The sequence below is a fragment of the Petromyzon marinus genome, chromosome 35 (assembly GCF_048934315.1).
Source record: "Petromyzon marinus isolate PM22_M1 ecotype Great Lakes invasive population chromosome 35, UKy_Petmar_22M1.pri1.0, whole genome shotgun sequence".
NCBI lineage: Eukaryota > Metazoa > Chordata > Hyperoartia > Petromyzontiformes > Petromyzontidae > Petromyzon > Petromyzon marinus.
Genome location: NC_133701.1, coordinates 6700035 through 6724703, shown reverse-complemented (window position 1 = coordinate 6724703; position 24669 = coordinate 6700035). Strand labels below are relative to the sequence as shown.

Sequence of the window (24669 nt, the reverse complement as noted above, 5' to 3'; positions counted from 1 at the left end):
TGACAATAGTTTAAAGCGATTTGAAGCATGTTTTTTTTTGGGGGGGGAAGGGGCAGAGCTTTGTGACGTCATTTTTGAGGGGGGATCTGACTTGTGACGCCGTGTGACGATGGGGGGGGGGAAATCGTCCAAAATCGCGTGACGTCATTTATGGACGGCCCTTAAGAACCACTGCTCTAACATTTTGTATATTTTCTGAACCTGAGTTGGGGGTTTCTTTTCGCTTCAACAAATGCTGATGACGGTGCCGATACATAACACAGTAGGGCACGGACGAGACTAAATGCTGGTCGCATAAGTTAATCAACACCTGGTTAAACAAATGAACGTGGGGCTGAATCATCTATTTGAATTGGGACACGATCAGCTCAGCAGTCAGTGACTCAGTAATTGTTGTGCAGGTTTCATGCACGCAAAACCTGTCTATAATCTAAACACAAAACAAATGGAAAACCATTCGCTATAATAGGGCACCCCCCCACCCCAACGTCCATAATATGGCTAGAAAGATAAAGATCCCCTATATAGCCTTTAATAGACTGTTTGGGGTAAGAGCTTTTCGCGAGTACATGTGAAGGCCGGCACGGCACACGAGGTTCAGACGATTATCTGAAACGGACATGGGCCTCCCCTAGGTCGACTCAGCCTCAAATGAGTACCCGGTGTGATGTGCATACATCGCCACTCGGGAGACAAAGGTGGCCGGGCGTGGTGCTGTCCACCCATCCTCTTCCTATGTCGTTGCTGGTCTTTGGAGGTGCTCGCTAACAGCACTTGCCCCAACAGTCTGGCCAGGCCACACGGGGGATCTTTGTCTTTGCCATCAGACAATGCAGTTTATCTTGATTTGAAGCTTTCGTGACTGCAGGAATCCACACTCTTTGGTTCTTTTTGGTAAAGTCACGTCGATATAAAATAAAGTAAGTAATATTTTTTTTAAAACACGCTTTAATGAAATGTACCGTTACTAGTCATGGCAAAACTCCACCACGACTCCAGGAAGTGGCCCCGAAGCTTGCCCACAACGTAAGGGGACCGTGGTGATTTACAGCCAACGTCACTTTACCGTGGACAATAAATTAGACCCAAGGCGAAACATAACATATAACAAAGATGGTTTAAAAATATATTTTTATTTTTTATGATAGAATATAGTATTGTCATCAGTATGACATAAGCATACCAAGGCTGCAGTCGATACCACATTGGGAAGTGTGTTAAAATAGAGTTACAAGATTTGACGATACGACAACAACAGACAGCGTGATTTAATAGGAAGCGTGTAAAAATAATAATAATACAAAAATAAAATCACGACGTTTCGGGCGCAACACAAGCGTCCGTCATCAGGTGAGAAAGCTTTCCCACCTGAATACGGTATATATATATTTTTTTGTTAGTTTTTAAGGCAACGTGTAATACAAGTTGTCGGTTTCAAAATGTAAGTAGATTAAATCGACTTCGTTAGAAGTCGTTTAAGTTTAACTCTTAAAGAACCCCCGACGCATCAATTCTCCATCCGCCGCCCGATGACGCGCAGGGGATGTTTACACTGCACCCCAACCCGCTATTGACAAAACCTTTTTAAGTCAAAATCGCCCCTAGGGCACGCGTTGCGTTGTGCGTCCTCCCACGTCCTCAACGCGAAGTGAGCCCCCAGGGCATTTTATTTATTTGCTTTGCCAGCGCCTCTCGCGGCCTCGTCGTTCACGAGCCGGTCTCCGTGGGCGGTAAAAAAAATAACACTTCCGTGGCGGTAACGTCTTAAGATGAATTATAGTTCACGCCGATAATTACAATAACGTTCGTGTTACAACGACGACGACGAGGTTGACGAAGCGAAGGGTTTGAACGTCGACCCCACGCTCGTCGTCGTTTTCTGAGTTGGTGGAGTCATCCGAGTCCTTTGGACGTGAGCTTTTGAGTCGTTGGGTTTTAGCGTTTTCGCATTTGAAGGTTATGAATGTTTTCTTTGCCTAAGTCCTATTTTTTTTTACCAAACTCTTCGTATCATTTAGCTTGTGTTTCAGTAGCTTGTTTAAGTGGCCGCGTAACTCCGCTTTGTTTGTACCTTAGTCGGCGGTGCTCCTCATGCGCGATGTACTCGACCCCGTCGCATGAATGCGGAATTTCCGCAACAACAAATAACATTCCACGGACTGTGTATATTTATTTAAATGTTATACTACTTAATTCGTTTGATTAACTTGTTGCTGAGCACCGCTTTGTGGGACGTCAACACGATTGATCCTTCCGATGGACTCGACCATTTAACATTAATTGTCCGTCCCCCCCCTCGCACCTCCGTTTAATTATCACGGTTGGCTGCGTACGGTGCGAAAGAAGTTCGACTTAAATAAATGTTGGCATTTCAAGTTTCCCTTTAAACTCGAGATTGTGTTTCAGTGTTCATTTTTTTAATACCGTACGTTTTCTTAAGTTGTAATTTCCCAGCTGTTGGATTGCAATGTGGAAGAACTCGATAATATTTTATCATTCATTACTCGATTCTTGTCAACGGTGGAATATGGAATTTCCACTAAAACTGAATTCCACCAATGTGCGTGAAATATATTTAAATTATAATTGTGTGACTTTGACTACTATGGTCAGTGTTTACAAGCTTTGGGAAGATACTACTTTGTGACATCAACAGCGCACCCATGGGGCAAGGTTGGGTTATGTACGGTGCGAAAGAAGTTTCAACGTAGAGTGCATGCATAGAACAGTTGGTATATAATATTGACCAATGAAACCCCATTATGGGAATGTGGAATTTCCACTTATGCATGTAAACTGGATTTGACCTCCGTCCCACGCTCGTTTAAGCAATTAAAACATTTCTAATCTATTTACTAACGAAGTAGGAACTGTGTGGTTAATTTCGTCTGTTTAATCAGAGCACAGACTATATGACCAAATCATCCGGAATGCACCCAGTCTCGGAAGCTAAGCTGAATTTAGCCTGGAGGACACGTGGTAAAAATCAGTTACGCGGCTACGTACTTATGAGGGCAGTGTAGCAAAATCCATGTTGTGGTACTCTACATCTATGCTCCCGCATTTATGCTCTCCGCCTTCACAAAACCGCACTGAACGGTGTGAAGATGATCACATAAACCCCCACTGTGTGGGGAGGCTCACATCCAGCAGTGGATTAACAACATGCAAATAACCTATAATATGCGCTACCTCTTTTCATATTTATTTGTTTAAACCGGGCCGAGGCTCAACATTTCAGATCAAAAAAAAACATTTTTTTAGATTAATCACTTGGAAAATTGGAAGTAGTGGCACTGTATGACATCACTTGCTTTTGCCAACAAAAGGGATGTCATGTGGCATCGGGGTAGTCACTATTGCGAGCAGAGTTTTTCTCACGAAAGCAAAATGGAAATGATCCAAAAACTTCCAAACAAGATTTGAAATTGTCCTTAAATATCTGAAAATGTAAAGGCTTTAAATCCAAAACTCATGCCCCAAGTATACACATGTTATATTGACATATGACCTGTCTGCCTGCAAACGCCATCATAACAGCTTATACGCTATAAACTCACAGAAGTTTATCTTGGTCGCTATTGTTTAAGCGAAATATGAACTCTATAAAGCTCCATCATGAGGTTAAAGACGTAAGGTGGAATACGAGCACCATTACTGGATAGTCTTGCGTGTCCAGAGCTAATGAAAACGGATACAAGAATGAGTGGGGGGGCTATGTGAGCTTAGAAAGCACCCAGGTTCACATGTTAGAATGTCCAGAGCTTTACATGTATCCTCATTTGGCCTAGGAGTCCCTGGGTGGAAATTACCAGGACAGTCTTTTTTGGGGGGGGGGTTATACTTTTTCCCAGAACTGTGATCGTTCTTTGAACAGGAATTACTATGGACATGTGTTTCAACTGTACTTTTCGTGGAAAACTCAAGTGACAGATAGACTGACACGAGGGCATTTTCTTCATCTTGTCAGGTTTATTTTTTTATATACAATGTATTAATAGTGTGCAGGCGATGAATTGGTCAGTATTCAGTAGTCAGAAGTCATAACTGCACATTACAGGATGTTTTCGTGTAATTTATATGCCGTATACGCAAGGCTACAGTACCATTCCATATAATGGATCACTTTTCCCAAGCAATAAACTTGAATACGGACGTAAAATAATATTGTATACCATCCTCTTATACTGTGTATATTGCACATTGTGTGCTAGAAGCAATCATATTACAAATACCAAAAATTCCCGTAAAAATTAATTTGAAGCGGAGTTTTTTTTATTCACAGCACATGTTGACATATTTACGTGTTGCAGCCCAGCATTTGCCACCTGGATGTCACATAGCGAGCGATGAAGGGCCTCAACTGGGGACAATAAGATCGAAGGTCCCTCTCGCTCGCTTCTTCCTCTTCCCTCCTCGCCTGCGCTCGCGGTCTTTGGCTCGTGGCAAACGGCACCGGTAAAAACATTTAAGGGCAACTGCCATTGCCGCGCCGTGAGCCATGGGTTCGACCCGCAGAGAAACGGATCCACTACTGGGAGGTGTGCTGCCAATGCAGGGTCGCAGAGGGATGTCACCGTCCGTCAACGACACCAAACTGCGCAGGTGGCTTGCTGTCCCCTCCTTTCTGCCGTGTGTACATCTGCCCTCTAACCCACCACACCCCTGGCTCACCACTCGTTTAACACATCGCTTTTGCAATACTATTTCGGACGCAGGTTTAATTTTAACTGCTCATTCTACCGCTGCCTCTTCTTTGCGGTGGCTGTTTGCTAGGAATTTTCTCATTTGGTGTACATTGTTTTAAAAGCTATAAGTTGCATGTAGGTGTAGCTCGGAGGCTTTCAGCATGTCAACTGAATCCTAAATATTCCTTACTCCAGTGGTTGTCAATCTTTATTGGCTACCGTGCCCCTTGAATTTTGTTTCAACCGAGTACCCGCTTGCCTGACCCAAACTGGTTCTGAGAAATAAATGTATGAATAATGAACGGCAATATTTTTACCAATTGCCCATTTTGTGAGGTGTCCTAACTAGCGAAGTAAATGCAAGTGAATTAAAAAAAATCAACGGACGCATGATGTAATTCGTTCGCACTCGCTGGTTACTCTTGGAAATCACATTGTTTACAATCATTGAGTTTAGAAAGGTAATTTATATCGTTCCAGGTTACCATATGGATTTAAAATCTATTATTTTTTTTGTTGGCAGATTCATTGATGATTATTCACCAATGACTCATGTACGATATAATGTCACATTTATAATTCACCTCACATACCTCTTGGGACATTTGCACGTACCCCCAGGGGTTCGCATGCCCGCAGTTGAGAACCGCTGCTTGACTTTATGCATTTCTTTAATATACAGTATGTGGGAAAGAAATATGCTTATGTAACCTTGCATGAAATTGTGCTGCAAATAGAACCAAAATAGAACGTCTTTTAATACAGTTGATAGAAGATGAGATACGAGCATTTGGAGTAATTCCAAGCTGCAACTTTTTCGGAAAAAGTTGATTATTCAGTAGAATGTGGTAGACTTATTTGTACGTTGCCACATCATGCATCCATCATCACAAAATGTTCATAGAATCTCTGATCCTGGTTGCAAAGAATATCCTCGTACTGTAACCGTTTATTCACAAGGACTTCTATATGCTGATCACCTATAACCAGATAACCTGGCATGTGACGGATCTCATCAGGTCTTGCAAGCTACTATAAGCATAGTTAAGCCTGGATAGCACTTGGATAAGTAACCACCATGGACAAACTGGTTTTCATAGATTTGAAGTTTTTGTGACTGCAGGGATCCATACTCTTTGGTTCTTTCGGTAAAGTCACGTAGGTATAAAATAATTTATTTTATAAAATAATTTATTTTATTTTATACCTACGTGACTTACCAAAAGAACCAAAGAGTATGGTTTTCATAGGCCTGTTGGGCTACGTGGTGGGAAGCCGAGGGTGGGGCAGCAACATCCATCTCTGTCCTGTACAATCTGTGCTCCCACATCTGTGCTACTCGCCTTCAACCACGCACTTACATGTTCAAGTATATAACCCCGACGACCCACACGGCATGGGGAGGCCCTCATCCACCAGGGGATTGAAAAAAAACAAGCCATAGACTGTTTAACACGTAGGCTTTCGCGACCAATATTATTCATAATAAAGGTTTTTGGGTTAGATCGCGTTTATTTATAAATGTGTCGTAACCCTCCACCACCCGACACGGCCAATCAGCAAAGAAAAGTGTCACGTTGACAAAAGACAAATAATTCACTACTTCAGCCCACCGGTGTGTTGAAGAGTTAATCCACATTTACAGTTTGAGTACGACGTTTCGCTGGTAAATACTTCCAGCATCATCGGGCAATTCGCTGGAAGTATTTACCAGCGAAACGTCGTACTCAAACTGTAAATGTGGATTAACTCTTCAACACACCGGTGGGCTGAAGTAGTGAATTATTTGTCTTTTGTCAACGTGACACTTTTCTTTGCTGATTGGCCGTGTCGGGTGGTGGAGGGTTACGACACATTTATAAATAAACGCGATCTAACCCAAAAACCTTTATTATGAAGCCATAGACTATTGGGGAAAGTTTTGTTAGCAAGAGTATATTAAGCCCGTTCACTATTGCCTATTCGGTGCTGGCATTAAAATGCATATAAGTAGGTCCTATCAGGCTTAGTTAAACTTGGGGAGGCCAATGGAAATGTTGCACTAGTTTGTACTCATTGGTAGAGGGAGGCTAAGGCTAAATGGGCTTAAGAAACATAAATGCCATTTACCAGCTTGTGTTATTCAAACATAGCCTAGACAGTAAAACGTGTGAAAACAATGAATGAACCCATGCAATCATATTTTTTTCTACAACGTTTTCTCACCAAGTTCACGCATGTGCTCGTGCGCGCGTGTGTGTGACTGGGCGGTCCCTCGCATCGCAGGCCGTTCTACGTGGACGCACAGAGCATCGTCGAGCGCGACGCGGAGAGCGGCGAGGAACGCCTGGCTACCGTCTCCCCGGCCGCATCCCTGCTCTCCAGCCGCCTGCGCTACTACAGCCGCCTCTCGTCCAGCAACTTGACCACCCTGGTTAGCCCCACCTTAGAACTCGGGGGGTGGGGGGGTGGTGACGCACATTGCCTGGCTTGTTAACTGCTTAACGCCGCCGGCCAAAATGTAACGCGCGCGTGTCAAACAGGGCCATAGAAAGACGAGTTCTCGGAGAGATTAAAATTGTTTTCACGCGCATCCCCTTGTTCCGAAAGAGAACATTAAATGGAAAGTTGATCGCTGAAAAGGGGCTGGAATGCGGCAAGTGGATTTACCATTGAACATCTGAAAGGCACAACGGTTCAACCGCAGTCATAATTTAATAACGGGAGCATAACGTGGGGACATATGGCACATATGCTCATTAAAGGGCGCATTCTGTGGGTGTCAGCAAAGAACTTAAGAGTGTTACAGCTTACTTAATTATATTAACTTGTCAGATGCTCTACAGAAATGCTACAGAGTGTAAGCTATTCTATATATGCGTGATGGTTAACTTATGTGCATTGTATTATATTGCTTTGGAAAATAAGGAAAATTTGAACTTATCACATGCACAATCGTAGCATTAACATTTGTTACCACCGTATTAAATCAATATCAGATGTGTAGTGTTGCGCCATACCAAGGCGCTGTAGGTCGCTCTACCTGCCACCACGCTCACTGGCCGACAGGGGGCAGCCGAGAGAGAGAACGAGGTGTGTCGGGGTTCGAAGGTAAACCCCCCCGCCCCGGGTGGCCCGTGACCGGAAGTTGGCACCCCAGACCCCAAGAGCTGAGGGCTGGGGGGGATAGGGGCCACCGGCCAATTTTAAAACCCTTTAAGATTTAAGAGCCTTTAAGACCTTTCCAGAACCTCCCAGACATTTCAGAGAGGGGGTGATGAGGGAAGGGGTAAGCCCGACCTGGGGATAAAAGCCGGGTCCGGCAGTGTTCGCCAACTCAAGACCTGAAGACTGGACCAGCACCCTGGGACCCTCAACCGAGGCTCTTGTCAGAGCCGGGTTGTAGCGGACCGGTGGTGGGACCCGTACCCTGGCTGGGTCGGGTCAGTCTAGCCTCCCTTAGTGGCCGTGGCAAGGGACCTGTGTGTAGCGTAGCCCGGGGTGTGTAGGACACGCTAGAAGGGAGGCTGTACCTCCCTTAGGCTATCGGGTTGAAGGGGCCGTACCTCTTCGTGTTACAGTTGGTGTCCGTCGAGAATGTTGTAATAAACGCGTTGCCTCCAGAAGACGTCTCCGTGGTAATTATACACACAACAGTAGTAAGGAAGTAGTCATCCATTCTTACATGTGAATATTTATTTGGAATTACGCTGGTATTACCTCATCGTAGCTTCTTATGCCCTTGAAAACAAACCCGAGGAATTGATTGGTGAGAGTGTGGGTATGTAGCTGAGTTGGCAATGCACGTGAGTGCGGGTTTGTGTGCGCACGCGTGTATGTGCGCGCGCGTGTGTGTGTGGTAGTGCAATGGTTTAGCGAGCTGTGCTATGAGTTCGATTCCTAATCACGGCCAACACCAGTGACGATTATCTGAACCGGTCCTGGGCCTCCCCTAGGTCGACTCGGCCTCTAATGAGTACCTGTTGCGGTGTGTAAACATCGCCACTGGGGAGCCAAAGGCGACCGGGCGTGGTGTTGGCCACCCACCCCCTCGTGCCGGCCTTCATAGCTGCTCGCTAACAGCACTTGCCCCAACAGTCTGTTAAGGCTACACGGGGGATCTTTGTCTTTGTCTGCGTCCACAGCAAGCCCCGCATCATGTTATCCCGGCGCCAGATGAGATTTACGTGTACAGTCCTCTGGGTACCGCCTTTCGAGTTAAAGACACGCCAGACGGCGCCAAGCAGCCAAGCCTGGTCACCATGTAAGCAAGCACCAGGCCCACTTGGGTGAGGTGCGCTCACTCGCACATTGACGGGATCGATCGTCAACAACCGCGCGCCGCATTTTCAATCCCCACTTTACCTTTCCCCTGTTAGCTCACAATTGCGGTGTAATAATAATTTGTTTCTGTCCGTATTGATCCTTGGGAAGTGAGTAAAGCGAATGCCCAGTGCATTTGCTTGCCGCCGTGTTACCTGTGAGTGCAGTTTGTGTAAAGAGAGCGGTGTCTGGCATGTGTTGCTGTGTGTACAATGCAAGAAACAAGTTTTGCATTTTTAAGCAAGCACACAAGGTCAGAATACAATGCAAGGCAATTAATTTGCATGCTCTTTTAAGCTTTGGCACTGTAAAATATATACAAATGTGGAATCCACACGAGTTCCAAAGAAAATATCATGCTCAGCTTTGTGTATGTTGATGGCAGGTCAGTGCTTTTATGCTTTGGCTTATCTCTACCAATTTCCATTGATTTGTGGTGTAATGCTGTCAAAACTGCTGCTGTGTTACATCCAGGGTGTCAACAGTCGATTACTGACAACACATCCAAAATAAGTGTGGGTTGCTACACATAAGTTTGCAACCTCATTAGACACCTCAAAATACAGTAGTGTATGTATTTGTTCAGAGAAACCATTTTATTTGAATCCCACAAAAACACTAGGTATTTATAATATAATTAATTACATTGAAATCAAAACAATAGGTAGTGATGTTCATTGCATTGTGGAATAGTTTATGGGAGTAGATGCATTATTCACCAGTTTGCATTTGTTTATTTTTGTTCTAAGTTTTGCCATTTGGAACACAATGATGGGCACCTCCATCTTGAGCATTCCCTGGGCCATGATGCAGGTGAGCCTGAAATGTACAAACACTTATACTATGGAAATAGTCTGCAATGAAATTCAGTTTTCTAAGATGGTAAAGGTACAGGCATGAAATTGCTAGCTCACGCAGCTACTGTTGGAAAGGGCTCCACTATAAGGAGCTCATTAGAGCTCCTGGTGGGTATTTTGGTCTACTCTTCCACTGGGCAAACGTCTTATTAGAGATGAACGTACCCACACTTTCCCCACCACTTGTGATTTGCCAGTTGACTAAATGTGTGAATGTGGTGTACCCATTTATACTGCTCGGTGAGCAGAGGCAGGAGGATTTGAAATATTGTCCCATTGTTTCAACTGCTGTGCAGAGAACAAACCGGGTACCTCTGGATTGGTATGAAGAAGGCCAATTGCCCAAAACGTCACCTGTTATATATTTCCTTTTAAGGAAATGTTATTGACGATGTTGAGCTTTCTGGATTCCAAGTCCAGTGTGCGAACCATTACACTGCAGCAGAATCCCTGTTTAATTAAAATTATTCGTACGCAAATTGAGCTTGCGCTCGGTTCACCGTGCATTTGCTTCTCTGTTCAGGCGGGCTTCACTTTAGGAATCATCATCATCTTCCTGATGGGGCTGATCACCCTCTACAGCTGCTATCGCATCCTGCAGTCACCGAAAGCCATCGGTTAGTGCGCATGCACGTGTATATTTGTGCGCTTCCTAAAAACACAGCTGATAATCTGATTCTTCTCATCCTAGAGTGAATACTTTGTCTTGTGCAACATCGAGCGTGGTACTCGGACATTTGTCGTGTGTTGGTTGGCAATATCGGCGGCCCGGATTTATTCACAGTTATGAATAAGATCGGTGGCATTTGGTGTCTGAGCCTTTCCTGGGTCTTGACTTGGTTGTTTGAGCCTTAAATGAGTATCTCATGCAGTGTGAAAACTTAAGATATGGGAGACTTAAGTGGGCCAAACAAGGTGTTGGCCACACCACTTTCTTCACATACAATGCTCACTAATGACATTGACCCCTGTAGTCTGTAAGGTTTAACAGACTATCGTTTTCAACTTATTAGAAAAAAAACAATATACAGAAATGTACCTCAATACAACATCACACACTTGCTGAAGATACACAACTGTGTTAAGGCCAGCCTACCTATAAGAGGGGTTTTGCAACCTCAACAACAAGAGCCTTTTTTCTAATTTGTAAAAAAAAAACAAGAGCCGTATGAGACGGTCCTGAATAATTAACATCACGAAACAGTCCTTAATGAGCCGCATGCGGCTCTGGTGCCACAGGTTTACCAACCCCGGCACATGGTAAACTGGACTTCCATGGTAAACTAGCCTTCCATGGTAAACTGGACTTCCATAGTGAAACTGGACTTCCATGGTGAAAATGGACTTCCATGGTAAAACTGGACTTCCATGGTGAAACTGGACTTCCATGGTGAAACTGGACTTCCATGGTGAAAATGGACTTCCATGATGAAACTGGACTTCCATGGTGAAACTGGACTTCCATGGTGAAACTGGACTTCCATGGTGAAACTGGACTTCCACGGTGATCTGGACTGCCATGGCCAGGGATCGGCAACCAAAATAACAAAAAGAGCCATTTATTTTTTTTACTCTGGAGGTGCATGTTGCTGACCCCGTGACCTAGAATGATGCTTTTTCCACTCTTTCCCAGACGGTGGTGAAGACATGGACTTCCCTCAGGTGTGCGGCCACTATTTCGGGCGCTTGGGCCAGTGGATAAGCCTCCTCTTCTCGCTGGTGTCTCTGGCCGGCGCCTTGATCGTCTACTGGGTGCTCATGTCCAACTTCATGTACAACACTGGCCGCTTCATCTACGGTGAGCTCGAGTGCACAGACAGGTTGCAGTAGAGGGCAGTGCAGAGCAATCTTATTGCGTTGTATTGCTATGCACCTTTGCTCTCTCCTTGCAATACCATTTGAAAAACAAGATACATTTGGGGAATTTCCCCAGTTACGGAACTAAAAGACCGATGCATTGGTGTCAGATAGCTACGATGAGATGCCTTCTTCTTTTGTGGTATTGTTTAGTGGAGTGGTGGTGGAGTGGATAGCGCACTGCAAATCGAAACCAGCGACCCGAGTGCTGTTACCAACCAAGAAGAGTGATATCAGCACCAGTCTTGTACCCACTTCGCTCGCCAACGCAGAACTGGGCAGCGTGGGGAATTTGGGTGAAATAATCCCAATGCCTCGCATGCCATAATAGAGGCCCTTATCCGGCAGTTGATTGCCAAAATCGGCTGTGCTTGTACATGTGCAATCATGACCAAGATGTGTGATTGGCTTGCACCATGACCGTCTACTGGGTGCTCATGGCCAACATCATGTGCAATGCGGGCCATCTCATCTATGTATGTTGAACTTATTTTCAATGTTGAGATTGTGCCGGACTTGTCCTTTCCGAAGCTCGCTTCCTCCGTACAGAGGCATGAGTTCATGGTCGACTCAGCCAATAGTAATATGTGTGGGGATCAGGTTAATCAGCACCACATGTCACGATGATAGCGTATCTTGGCATGGTGGCGCACACCTGGAATGTAGCGCTTTGGTGGCTCACCCTTTTGTATTCTTGAGACCCCCCAAACCCACCGGACTGCGAATTGGCCATTAGATAGCAGTACTTTACCGTCTCAGTCTCTCTTGCCTCTCCATCATCTTTTCTTCCGCTACTTGTCGCTTCCCTCGCTTTCCTCCGTTTTGCTCGCCCTCTTTCCTCACCGTTTGATACCATATCACTCTCTCCTAGCCACTCTCCGTCTCTTGTTCCCTCTTATCTCCCTCCGTCTATCTTTCTCCTCTCGCATTTGCACGGAATACACGGTTAGGGTGCAGGGTGAGTTTGAGGGGGGGGGGGTGCATGCACAAACTGGCTCAACGCTGTGTGATGCAGGTGATGTCATCGCGCATATGTGCACATTTATGTCACCGCTTCGCTCGTGCATTTGGCCATGGGCCAACCAGGAATCTCGTTATAAATCCAGGCAAAGAATACAAGCAGTAATCCAGCCAGCAAACATTTTTTTTTCTAACAGAGCATGGTATGATACCCGATTTGAAATTTGACATGTACTTCCAAGGACAGGCTCCAATGGTTTATTTCGATTGCGAAGTATTGTGAATGTTGAGTATCTGTTTGACTGTGCGACCACATTATAGACAGCAGAGGGCAGTGCAGCGACATTTATGGTGGTCAAGAAGTCCGTTTCTGGTGTGGGTAAAATGGAAATGACTTTTTTTTAAATGATAGAGAATGTTGGAATGCAATGAATGGACATCCATACATCTAAAGAATGCGTGTGTGTAAGTTTGATCTGTGGAAAGGGCACATCTTGAGCACGCTAACTCCAGTCATCCTCACACCACCTTTTGCTTAACCACTGCATCGCGCGCTTTCAGATGCGCTTCTGCGGCAGTCCAGAACGCTCTTCCTTCCGATATTAGGAAGCCACTGGAGCGATGCGCTTTTAAATCCAGATTGAAAACTAATTTCTTTAGATCTGCTTCTTTGTGTTTAGTTTGTGGTCCTTCCCACGCACCTCTGATTAACACGATTGGCTACATACGGTGCGAAAAATAAACTCAACATGCATACGTGTGTTGGAAAAGTATTTGGCCTGGTGTTATTGATTTTTGTGATGCCATGAAGGAATTTAAATTTTCGAGAGCATATTTGATACCCGAGTACAGGGAATTGCACATAAGCTGCGAGTTAAACTCCGTTAAAGAGTGGAGACATGAAGCCCGATGTGTTCTATAAGAATGTGGAATGTCCATCACTGATTCAGGACTGACAACGATGGCCACCACAATGTGTGCGCAGTAGTGCACAGGGAGACCTTTGAGTTGTTAATCATGTGTTTGTGCTTGTGATGTACTTTCTGCGTGACAGACAAAGCCTGTGGAATAAACATGACGGATAATATCCCGAGAACAAATGGTTCTCATCCTGGTATGAAATGCACATGACAGCCATAAACTGTTTGAATAACTGCAAACATTTACATTTGGTATATTAACAAAATGTTTCAAGAGAAATGTGTAAACAGTTCCAATAAAATAAGTGTTATACGTGTATAAATCGCATTGCTAATACCACTCGTGCAATAAATCACGTAACATCTTTTATCCCAATAAAACCTCCAAAGCACTTTGTCGGACACACAACCTTCATCTTCCATGTTGCATCACAATTCCGCTTATGCAAATCCACCAAATTTCTGCATTCAACGCCCAGTGACTCAAAAGACAACCACTGCAGATGAAATTCCACCAACACCAGGACTTTCATGTAAATACTCCATCACCTTTGTGGGATGCTGTCGGCATGAATGACACGATATAAACTGATAGTATGTTTTATATCATTAAAAGAACCATTAATTTTAAATACACTTTAAAGTTTCTACTTAAAGGAATTGACGTCAAAGTTACCGCGCGCGGTGCTGCGTTGCAGTGCTCTGCCCGAACCCTGTCAAACAGCTGTCCAACGTGACCGGCTATGGGGGCCTCCTCATGCTGGCGCCGGGAGTGTTCGAGGGACCGCCTGAGGCAGGGCTGCGGGGGCCCACCAACGGCTCCTTTGAGACCTTCAACACGTTCTGGAGCCAGACCAACACCGTGCCCCTCTACCTGGTGCCTCTGCTGCTGCCTCTGCTCAACTTCCGCTCCGCTGCGTTCTTCGCACGCTTCAATAACCTGGGTGAGGCCCGGCGAGGGTGCGCCCAAGATTTGGGAAACAACTCGGGAGACGCTCGGAATTTAGAACGAAACTCGAGCGTCCCAGCCGGGTCAGAGGTCGCCGTAATACCAAACAGTCCGGGGTTTCCGTTTGATTTAATTCCCTCCCGGCCTCGATTTATGGAGGGGGCTGTATCGCGTCTGTTACAAAAGTAAACTCGGAGGAATAATGTGCAATTAAATTAGGTCATTTTTGAAAGCAGTCGCAATGTATCGAATCTGAGCTTGCTTTGCGAAAAGAGATATTGTATCCCTTTGGGCTTCTCGCCTAGCTTCTGGAAATGGACGTGATTGATTGGTGAGCAGGGCTTGAGGTTCAAATATATAAACAAAATGCAGTCTCTTGCGAGCGAGTCTGACACTGTTGACTTGGTCATGGGTTACGTTTCACAGCAATGAAAACAGCACCTGAATTTCGGTAATGATACAGCTCAGTGTTGGTCTGCCACTGCGCCCGATGGGACATTTTCAATACCTGGCAGCACAAATTGTGAGCCGGGTCAGCAGAGGGTGCCTTGCGCATGGCAGACGAGGCGTGTTGGCAGCTCTGTTGAACGTACTGTAGACTGCTGCTGTTGTGTGATATACTTGGCTAAAGGGTTTATCTTTGTTGGTAATGTTGCATGGGTTATTCTCTGTATTGTATTGTACATGTCAAATGACATGCGCAACAGCGTAAGATTACATTTTGTTTTGAGCATCTTCCAAATTGTAATTAAACGTGAAACCAAAACACAACAAATAGCGCTTATCTTGTAGATATCTACCAAGTCTTGTGTCCTGGTTTGTAAAATGGTATTGAAGTTCGGTTAATATGGTATCCACCATAGTGCCCTACTGACATCACTGCATTGATGTTGCATTATAATGCTGATGTATAACACTCACTAGAATTCCATAATTTTGCATTTGCCCTTGGCTTTAAAATATATTTTCCCTTATTCACAAGGCTTCAAAAGCCTTATCAGACAGTCCCAGACCCGTTGCTGCAATATCACCAACTAAATAGTAATTATTTTGTATCATCAATTTATGAGCTATCTGGTTTTCAGGCTGTATCTTCCTTCAATACCTCGTGTTTTTAATCTGTTGAGTGGTTAAATAGAATACATCCACACTTCTCTCATGTTCTTTAAATCAGTGACACCTTATATGTATTTACTATAAAGTAATTGACGTTTGCCAGTGGCTTCATACGGACAGCCCCAAGTTGGCGGTCTGTAGCCAGTATGTTGTACAAACACGTGGCTTCATTTTGAAAGTGTGTGTTGTGTTGAGCGGTAGCCTAATGGTTAACGCGCTGCCCTACGAAGCCGGCGACCCCAACACCAGTGACGATTAGCTGAACCAGTCCTGGGCCTCCCCGAGGTCGACTCAGCCTCAAATGAGTATCTGCTGTGGTGCGTAAAAGCATCGCGACTGGGTAGACAAACGTGGTAGGGCGTGGTGCTGGCCACCCACCCCCTCGTGTGCCGTGCCGGCCTTCACCAATGAAGGCCGGCACGGCACACGAGGGGGTGGGTGGCCAGCACCACGCCCTACCACGTTTGGTGGTAGGGCGTGGTGCTGGCCGATACGGAGGGATCTAAGTCTTGTCTTTTTTGTGTGGTTGCCACTTTGCAATGTAGGCACAGTCTCTGTGGTTTACCTCCTGATCCTGGTCACAGTCAAGGCCTCTCAGTGGGGGATACACCTCGACTTCCACTGGATCTCGACCAGCGACAGACACTTTGTGCCTGGTAAGCTTATAAAGTCAGAATGTTTATTTATTTATTTCTACTGGAGGAGTCATATGAGCTATAAAGCTCTTTTTTACCGATGTCCAGGAGGGGCAAGTCAGAACATTAGAACAACAAACAATACTAAAACACGATACGAGTGCAAAGTATAGGAACGGTAACAAATCAGTTTAAAAATCTATACAAATAAAACTAAACTTTTTTTTTATCTTACCCCAGGTGACTGAGTCATTAGCTTCTTTTTCAGATACGACTTGGCCACAAATTATAACTCAATGAAGTGACTTATGTGGAATTGTATAGCAAGGTAAATTATCTAAGCGCAGCACATAGGAATTACAACCAACAATGCGTTTGTTTTTCAAACTGGTATCTGGATGAAGTTAAATCGAAACAGGAACACATGGATGAGAGAATATTGGCAGGTTAAAGGCATACGTCGTACTGTTAAGAAAAATAATTGGACTTAGGCAGTGCACTTCGCTAGAAGGGAAGATGGTTGACAGCCAAGGAACGGACACATCCGAGAGGGCGTCTTCCCAAGGAAATGGAATGATGAAATCAGCTGCAAGTGCATGGTGGATTATTACATCGCAGGGTCATGATAGATGGCAACAGCCTGGGGAGGCATTCATCCAGCAGTGGTTTGATCATGGCTGGATGAGCACTTTTGTAACTTGTTACTGTTGAATCTTCTTTGTGGTCGTGTGTTTGTGCTTGCAGAGTTTCGCCAGTTTTTCCCTGCCATGACAGGCATCCTAACGCTTGCCTTTTTCCTTCACAACTGCGTCATCACCCTGGTCAAAAACAACCGGCATCCCGAAAACAATGTACGCTAACATTCCCCCAGCATAAAACACCATACGTTTCACCGTTCATTATGTTCGATGCCTTAATCGTAAAAGTGTTCCATAAAGGGCCTCAATGGCCTCGATCCCCTTTCGCTAAACATGTATCATGTGTGTGGTGGTGTGACATGCGTGTGAGCAGGTCAGAGATCTCTCTATTGCTTATGGCCTGGTTGGCTTCACGTACCTCTACGTAGGAATCCTAGTGTTTGCCTCCTTCCCATCTCCACCGCTGTGGAAATCTTGCATTCAAGAGGCGAGTAAAGACCACTCTATATACTGCATATATTCCGTACCATTTTACTGCATAATTATTCGTCGATATGTATTTCATAAGAAACGAATATAATTGTACATATATATTATTGTTTCCCTTCTACGTGACTTTACCGAAAGAACCAAGAATAATATATATTATTGTTCCGGTTTAGGTAATGAGTAAACACAGCCTTAATTCGGCATCATTACACTGATGAGAACATGAGCATGGCTAACCACCCCCCCCCCCCCCCCATGAGTGATTGGGAGATGTTTGGGGTTAACCTGAATGTTGGGCCTAAACATCACTTAAGTACATTACGCTGATTATAATTGTATTAAAATTATAATTGAACCCAGAAATGCATCACTAATTGTATTATTTAAAAACTGTGAATCAGGCAACATTTGTATTATTTAATAATTAGGCCCTGTGGAATATAAAATTCTGTCTCCACCTCTCTGCCTGATGTAACGAAGGACCCTTGCCCAAAACTTCACCTATTACATAGACTTTTTTTTCTTTACTCATTGGTTCTCTCGGTAAAGTCACGTACGTAGAAATAAAATTACAATAGATCACGACGTTTCAATTTTAATTTTATTTCTACATAAGTGACTTTACCGAAAGAACCAATGAGTATAGTAATTCCTGCATTCACGAAAGCTTCAATCCTAGATTTTTTTTTTCCTTTTTAAAGCAGTGTTATTGACAAATGTGTTTTTGAGGTTGTTTTTTTATATATAGGTAGTGCACTTCCCTTGTCTGGTGGGTATATCCACCAACCGGCACTGACCAGCATGGTGAAGTATAGTCACATATCTTTCCCCCTATGTTAGTGCAGTCTGAACCATGGTCCTTCATCACCTGCAACTCTGATTTCATCACACATTATGGCAACATCGTAGGCATAGGAGTAACGGATGTTAGGATTCACTAGGTAAGAACAGAACTCCTTCTTGACTGGATCGTTACTGCATACGACACGTGGACTGTTATCCAGATAATCAACTGTCGTCAAACTGGGGACAGAATTGAGAGATTTAAATTGAGACATAGTTGGCCTCGGTGACGTGATAACAAAAGGTGACTCCATAACTTCTGCAAAATGGCAACCTATTCTGTCTCAGAGTGATAGTTGACATTAATTATGCAGGAGCAGGATTCTTAGACTCTCTGGGAATAATACATAGAGTTTTAGGTTTCAAGAGTATATCGGATAGAATTGCCCAGCTAATGGTAAGCCTCTAGAATCACGATGGGTTTAACATAATGCAAGTGTATGTCCCAGCAACAAGTCATAGCGAGGGGTAAAAATCATGGCATCGTCATGGGTGACTGTATCGCAATAGTTGGTAACAGTTGCAATGGCAAGAAAATTATTACGTTTCACATTGCAAGAAGGAATACAAGAGGTTAGCTTCTGTTAGTGATCACTATATGAAGTTAACGAATATTGTTTTCAAAGAGGACTATAGGAGATGGAAATGGAGTGGGACCCATGTGATTAAATTAATAATGGGCTTCACCTAGTTATAACAAACAAAACTTGGATTGTTGGAGACATCTGTGTCCTCAGCAAAACGAACGTGAAAAGATATCAGGGTGGTGCGATGCAAGGTGCACTTCAACATAGCCAAAGGACAAAGCTAATTGTAGGTACAAAGAAAATAGTTATAAAAAATGTAGGTCAAGGCATAGCTGATTTTAGACTTAAACCTAAGCGTCATTTTCAAATGTCTAGCGAAACACAATGATTGAAGTGACAAATGGATGTCACCACTTTGAATAACGTAATAACTAATGTAACAATGGAAAGTGCGTTAAAGTGGGTAGAAAGGTAACATTATCTGAACGGCAATAGACATGCTCAGAAAGAGGATAGATTTTTAAAGGGAAAGATATTTTAAGCAAGTTATATTCACAGTGACATTAGAAGATGTTTTCTCAAAATCTGATTGGATAAACTAAGGCATCACAAATTACAGACATTGTATTGTATTAAGAAAAGTACGTTGACCTGGATAGGACATGTCGCTAAAAGAGTTCATGGCTAGTGGTGAAATCTAACATCAGTGACAGCACAAATAGGTAACTCATCAACGGCGGAGAAGGAACGATGAAATTGGCTCGCTTGCAGGAACTAGATTGTTGCATCGCAAGACACTGACAGATGGCGACGACTTGGAGAGGCTTTCATCCAACAGTGGATGGATCATAGCTGATGATGTGAAAGTGCTGAAATGTTTATAACTATTAGGAATTACCCATCGGCTAATCCACTGTGTATACGTTTTGTTTAATATATTTTATCACTGCACATCATCCCCTTCATTGTATTGACAGAATTTCTTGGACAATCTCCCAAACGATGACATCATGGCTCTGCTGGCGCGAGTCTTCCTGCTCTTCCAGATGAGCACCGTCTTCCCGATGCTGGCGTACATCTTCCGCGTGCAGATTTTCACGCAGATCTGGGGGAAAAGTTACCCAAGGTGACAGCCCTGTCAGTTTCCCTCCCGTTTAAACAGATGAGGAGGCCACGAGGCACGGCTCAAAACTCCACTTAATTTGACCAAATTGGCCTCGCCGTGTTTTCTGGAGTCACCTTGACCCGGCGTGGAAAATAGACCCTGCATTGAATTGAGCGGAAAACTCGATCGATCGTTCGTTTGACCGTTTCCACTAGGTTGTGCGAAAACTCTTAAAGGCCGCTAATTGTCTGCGTGCTCGAGTGAAATATGTTCAACTTTTAATGCAGTTTAACGTGTCACACGAGGCGCTCACATTTGTTGTTTTTCGTGCCATTTGTTCCTCAGTGTGCTGCATGTGCTGGTGCTCAATATGGTGCTCATCGGCTGCGGAGTTCTCGTCGCTAGATTTTACCCAAACATCGGCGCGATCATTCGGTAAGTGAGCCATGCTGTTGGGTGCGGTCTAAGTTTTTGAGTGCTTTGCGAACAGCGAAAGTAAAAACAAGAAGAAAAATGTACGCATTTACGCACGTAAAAACATCTTGGGAAACTTCCCCCCCCCCACTGCAAAAATAAACGGAATTCTGTGAAGGATGTTTGTGCTTCTGCATATTTTTGTGAAGCTTAAACCATGTGTTGCTCATAAAGTTCCTAATGTGTCACCCCGGCGTGGACCACTAGTCATGGTTGCCTGATTAAAGACAATACTAAGTAATAACAAAAAGCAGCCGTAATCTTGTTAACTATGCTGGAGGCATGTTAGGAATTGGTCAGAAATAAGATTAACTAATCATTCACAGTCTCATAATGTTACACTGACCAGCCGTCTTATATACTATGTTTAATAATGCTTCAGTAAAGTTTAGTTTCTCTAAACCAGATAATGTTTCGTATTGGTGATTTTTAAAGAAGGGTTAATCGCCACAGCAGGTCTGGGCATCGTATGTCGTAACAAAAAAAGAGTTCATTGCAGCATTCAATATTTAATGAATCGGTTTGGACCCTAGGAAAATACTAGCTTTCTTTTACTGCACAGCGTGCCAAGCACACAAATTATTAATGCCGGTGAAAAGGCAAGGGCCCCGAGAAAGCCATCTAAGCTTGGAGGCCAAGCTCAGCTCTTGTATTGCAGCTTGAATTACTCTTCAACAAAACCCCTTCACCTCACTTCCCTGCCTTGTGCCTCTTCTCGCATGCCACCCTCTCCCCATCTGACCCCTCACCCCTATCCACATCCTTCCCCCTGTCGCCTTTGCATTCCCCTTCAACCCTCAACGTCCCCTCCCGCTCACCCACCTTTTCATCCACCTTTTCACCTTGACCCTCCCTCGCTCGCTCACTCGCTTCCTCTCTGTGCCCTCTGCTTCCGTTCCCACTCACCTTTTGTTCCTGTCGTCGCTCTCCTGCTTTACACCCTCTGGCCTGACTTCCTGTTGCCCTCCCCCAATCCCTAAGGCCTTTCCCCTCCCTATTCTCAACGATTTTTTTTTCACTTTCACACCTCTCGTAAATCAAAACGCCCTGCATATTTCAACCATGCCTCTTCTAACGCCCCCATTTTCTGTTTACTCATTTTACTTGCATGTTTTATTATTGTTATTCGAGAATTGTAGCACTGTGGTAGACTGACCAACTCACAATTTGAAGATTGTAAATTAAAATCCCGGTTGGTGTTCGACTCACTGACAAATTCAGTGCAACTTTGCAAGCAATACATGGTGGCTGTCTTACGGAGAAACTATTCCTTCCCAAAGAAGTGTCAAAATGAGCTCTAATCAACTATTGCTGCTCGTTTAAGTATTGCAAAGCACTGCATTTACACTGTTCAACCGATCTGCGCCAGGGCCAAGCCAGCCCGGTGCGGTTCAGGAAGCGCCAGGTTTTCCCCACTGCAGAATCTGCACTGCAATTGACGAGTCGAGACACGTGTAGATGGCACGGTGTTGTTGCGTTTTAGTTGTACTGACGCACAAGCGATGAACGTGCCATTAGCCGTTCTCCGGCCCGGCTTGGTCTCGAACTAGAATCGGATGTCTTCGTGAGGCCAGAGTTTAACGGTCTATTTCCGACTCTGTTCATCAAATAGCCAGTGGAAAACCACCCGTGCGTAACGCGCGGGCCCTGCTTTGGCTCTGCTCAGATGTGCCAGTTCAAAAGGAAAAACAAAAACTTTGACTTGCTGTTTTCGTTCATTATGTTGACTCTCCGATCTGCACACGCTCCACCACCAACCCCCCCCCCACCCCACCACCACGTTCCTTTGCCTCTGGTGCAGCTACTCGGGAGCGACGTGCGGCCTGGCGTTTGTGTTCGTGCTGCCGTCGCTCGTACATCTGCTGTCGGAGAAGCGGCGGGGCACGCTGGGCCGGTGGTCCACGCTGGCGCACGTCGCGCTCATGCTGTGCGGCACTGCCAACCTCATCGCCCAGTTCTTCGTGTGAACCGCGGCCGGCCTGCCTGCCCGCCTGCCTGCCGCAATTTACACTGCCGAATATAATGTCCGTGAAAAACAGGAATTCCTTAACCTTGTTGGTCTCGTTTTTTTTGTGTTTTTTTTTGTATGCACTAAATGATGCTACGCCTCGAATACTGCACGTGAATTGATTTTTGTACGTTTCGATTTTTGTTATTTTAAACTATCAAAATGCACACGATGATTCAAAGGGAAAAAACGTGTTTATATACACGAGTAAGAACACCGTATAGGTATCAATGTGCTGCTTTAGAAACATTTTATATTACAACTTGAACAAACTGGCGCACACTTTATGTGTACAGTAAAACCTTGGATTGCGAGTAACTTGGTCTGCGAGTGTTTTGCAAGATGAGCAAAAAATTTAAATAAATATTAATTTGATAAACGAGCGAGGGTTTTGCAATACGAGTAGTACGTATACGCTTTGTACTGCCGAGCGTCACGTGATCACAACTGATATACGAGTGCTTTGGATTGCAAACACGTTTCCGGAACGAATTATGCTCGCAATCCAAGGTTTTATTGTATCTGAATTTATTATGGAGCGTACGTGATTTACTGCATGTGTACTTGCCTGGATAAATGCGGTCACTGTCAATGAAAAAAATGATTGATACACTATTCATGGCGAATCAAACACTTTGGATGGGCCTCTAACTTTTTTTTAGCAATGTTGGGTTTTGCTATTTAAATACACATTTTTACATTTTGTGCATGACGGCTCGCTCACAATTTTTTAGTTTTCAAATGCAGGCGGTCTCCAGTTTAAGACGGTCCAATTTACAAAGATGCACATTTATCACGTTGATTTAACGTCACCACGGATCGATTTACGACGACGCAGAAACTTGCTTTACGACGCATCTTCCAACACGACTCCCGAACGCATTTGAACAAGTCACTCTGGTTTCCGATGTGACTCGGCGTGGAGCTTTTGTTAATCTCAGGCGTCTTCGTGGATGCTTACCTATTAAACCCCGTTAAACGTGGCTGATGAAAGGAAAAACATCGTCAAGTAATGTTTCTACTCTCTGTGGGAAAATAGGATCCGATTTACGACGGGCGTTCCAGGAACGCATTGTGTGGTGAAAGCAGGGACCGGATGTGCAGGAAAAACTTGCCCAATGCGGCTCACTTAGCTATCCACGGTTTAATTTTGATTTAAAGCTTTCGTGACTGCAGTAATTCATATTCTTAGCTCTTTCGGTAAAGTCACGTTGAAGGGAAACAAAATAAAATATAAAACAAAAATTCTCACGACGTTTCGACCACAACACAAACGGTCATCATCACACCTGATGACCGATGATGACCGTTTGTGTTATGGTCGAAACGTCGTGAGAATTTTTATTGTTTTATATATGTTTTATTGTTTCCCTTCAACGTGACTTTACCGAAAGAGCTAAGAATATTCACGGTTTATCGAGGTCTGTTTTCCGGAACACGTTGGCGGGGGGGGGTTCATGTTTCGGCTGTACGAGATTTGACGCTGCCAAGATTCTTGTCTCCGCATCGAAAAGTAGTGCCGTGATAGCGCTGCATCCGTTTCAAGGTGCGAATGATTCGACTGTGATAACGATTTATTTACCATGTAGGTCGTTGTGTGTATGTGTGTGGGGAGCGGCAGTGTTGCGGTTAGCGCGTTGCCCTGCGAACCTGGCGACCGCGTTCGATTCCCGTTCACGGCCAACACCGGTGACGAGTATCTGAACCGGTCCTGGGCCTCCCCTAGGTCGACTCAGCCTCAATTAAGTGCTTGGTGCGGTACGTAAACATTGCCACTGGGGAGACAAAGGCGGCCGGGCGTGGTGCTGGCCACCCCACCCCCCTCGTGTGCCGTGCCGGCCTTCATAGGTGCTCGCTAGCCAACACTTGCCCCCAACAGTCTCTTAAGGCTATACGGGGGATCTTTGTGTGTTTTTGTTTGATAATTATGTAACGCATTCGACGGAAATGTTCACAAATTGCCGCATGCATCTCGGCGGCCACTCGTTAGCAAGACCAAGGGGTGGCTAGATGGCGAATCAGCGACACGCTCAGGGACAAAGGCATTGTGCAAATGTTCGCACGTCGCCGCATGCATCTTGCCGTCCAGTGGTCGACGTTAGTCATGCGGACGGCATGGTGGCTCATCGTTAAACGTTCAAGCGACAGTGTTTAGGGGGTCGAGGCTCGGGCTGACAATTTCAGGGTGAGGGGGCGAACGTCGGGTTTTGAGTGCCGCGCTGCGGGAAGATGGAGAGAGGGATTTTTGTTTTGTGTTGGAGTGGAGTTCAAACAAATAAAAGTGTATTCACAAGAAATTGA

General features: G+C 44.7%; 1 protein-coding gene across 5 annotated transcripts; it reads left to right on the top strand.

Annotated features, from left to right (window-relative positions):
* Positions 1–1671: 1671 nt before the first annotated feature.
* On the top strand, positions 1672–24669 carry LOC116948912 (neutral amino acid transporter 9-like). Of its 5 annotated transcripts, none has more exons than XM_076071887.1 (15): positions 1672–1912; positions 4519–4605; positions 6954–7101; positions 8813–8931; positions 9740–9803; positions 10371–10464; positions 11481–11645; positions 13719–13778; positions 14283–14528; positions 16195–16305; positions 17029–17135; positions 17296–17409; positions 19759–19907; positions 20232–20321; positions 22162–24669. In XM_076071887.1, exons 2-15 carry the CDS (start codon positions 4553–4555, stop codon positions 22325–22327), a joined length of 1686 nt encoding a protein of 561 aa, XP_075928002.1. In that variant the 5' UTR covers positions 1672–1912; positions 4519–4552; the 3' UTR covers positions 22328–24669. The 5 variants fall into 5 exon arrangements, with proteins under 5 accessions (XP_075928002.1, XP_032822062.2, XP_032822063.2 ...); XM_032966171.2 differs by having other exon boundaries at positions 4314–4605; XM_032966172.2 differs by having other exon boundaries at positions 4286–4605.

What these genes read in the sequence shown, in the direction of transcription:
- LOC116948912 (XM_032966171.2), top strand. Translation starts at nt 4,502, where the DNA reads ATGGGTTCGACCCGCAGAGAAACGGATCCACTACTGGGAGGTGTGCTG. An exon ending in CCAGCAACTTGACCACCCTG is followed by an intron (nt 7,102 to 8,812) that starts GTTAGCCCCACC and finishes CTGCGTCCACAG; the next exon opens with CAAGCCCCGCATCATGTTAT. An exon ending in CGACAGACACTTTGTGCCTG is followed by an intron (nt 16,306 to 17,028) that starts GTAAGCTTATAA and finishes TTGTGCTTGCAG; the next exon opens with AGTTTCGCCAGTTTTTCCCT.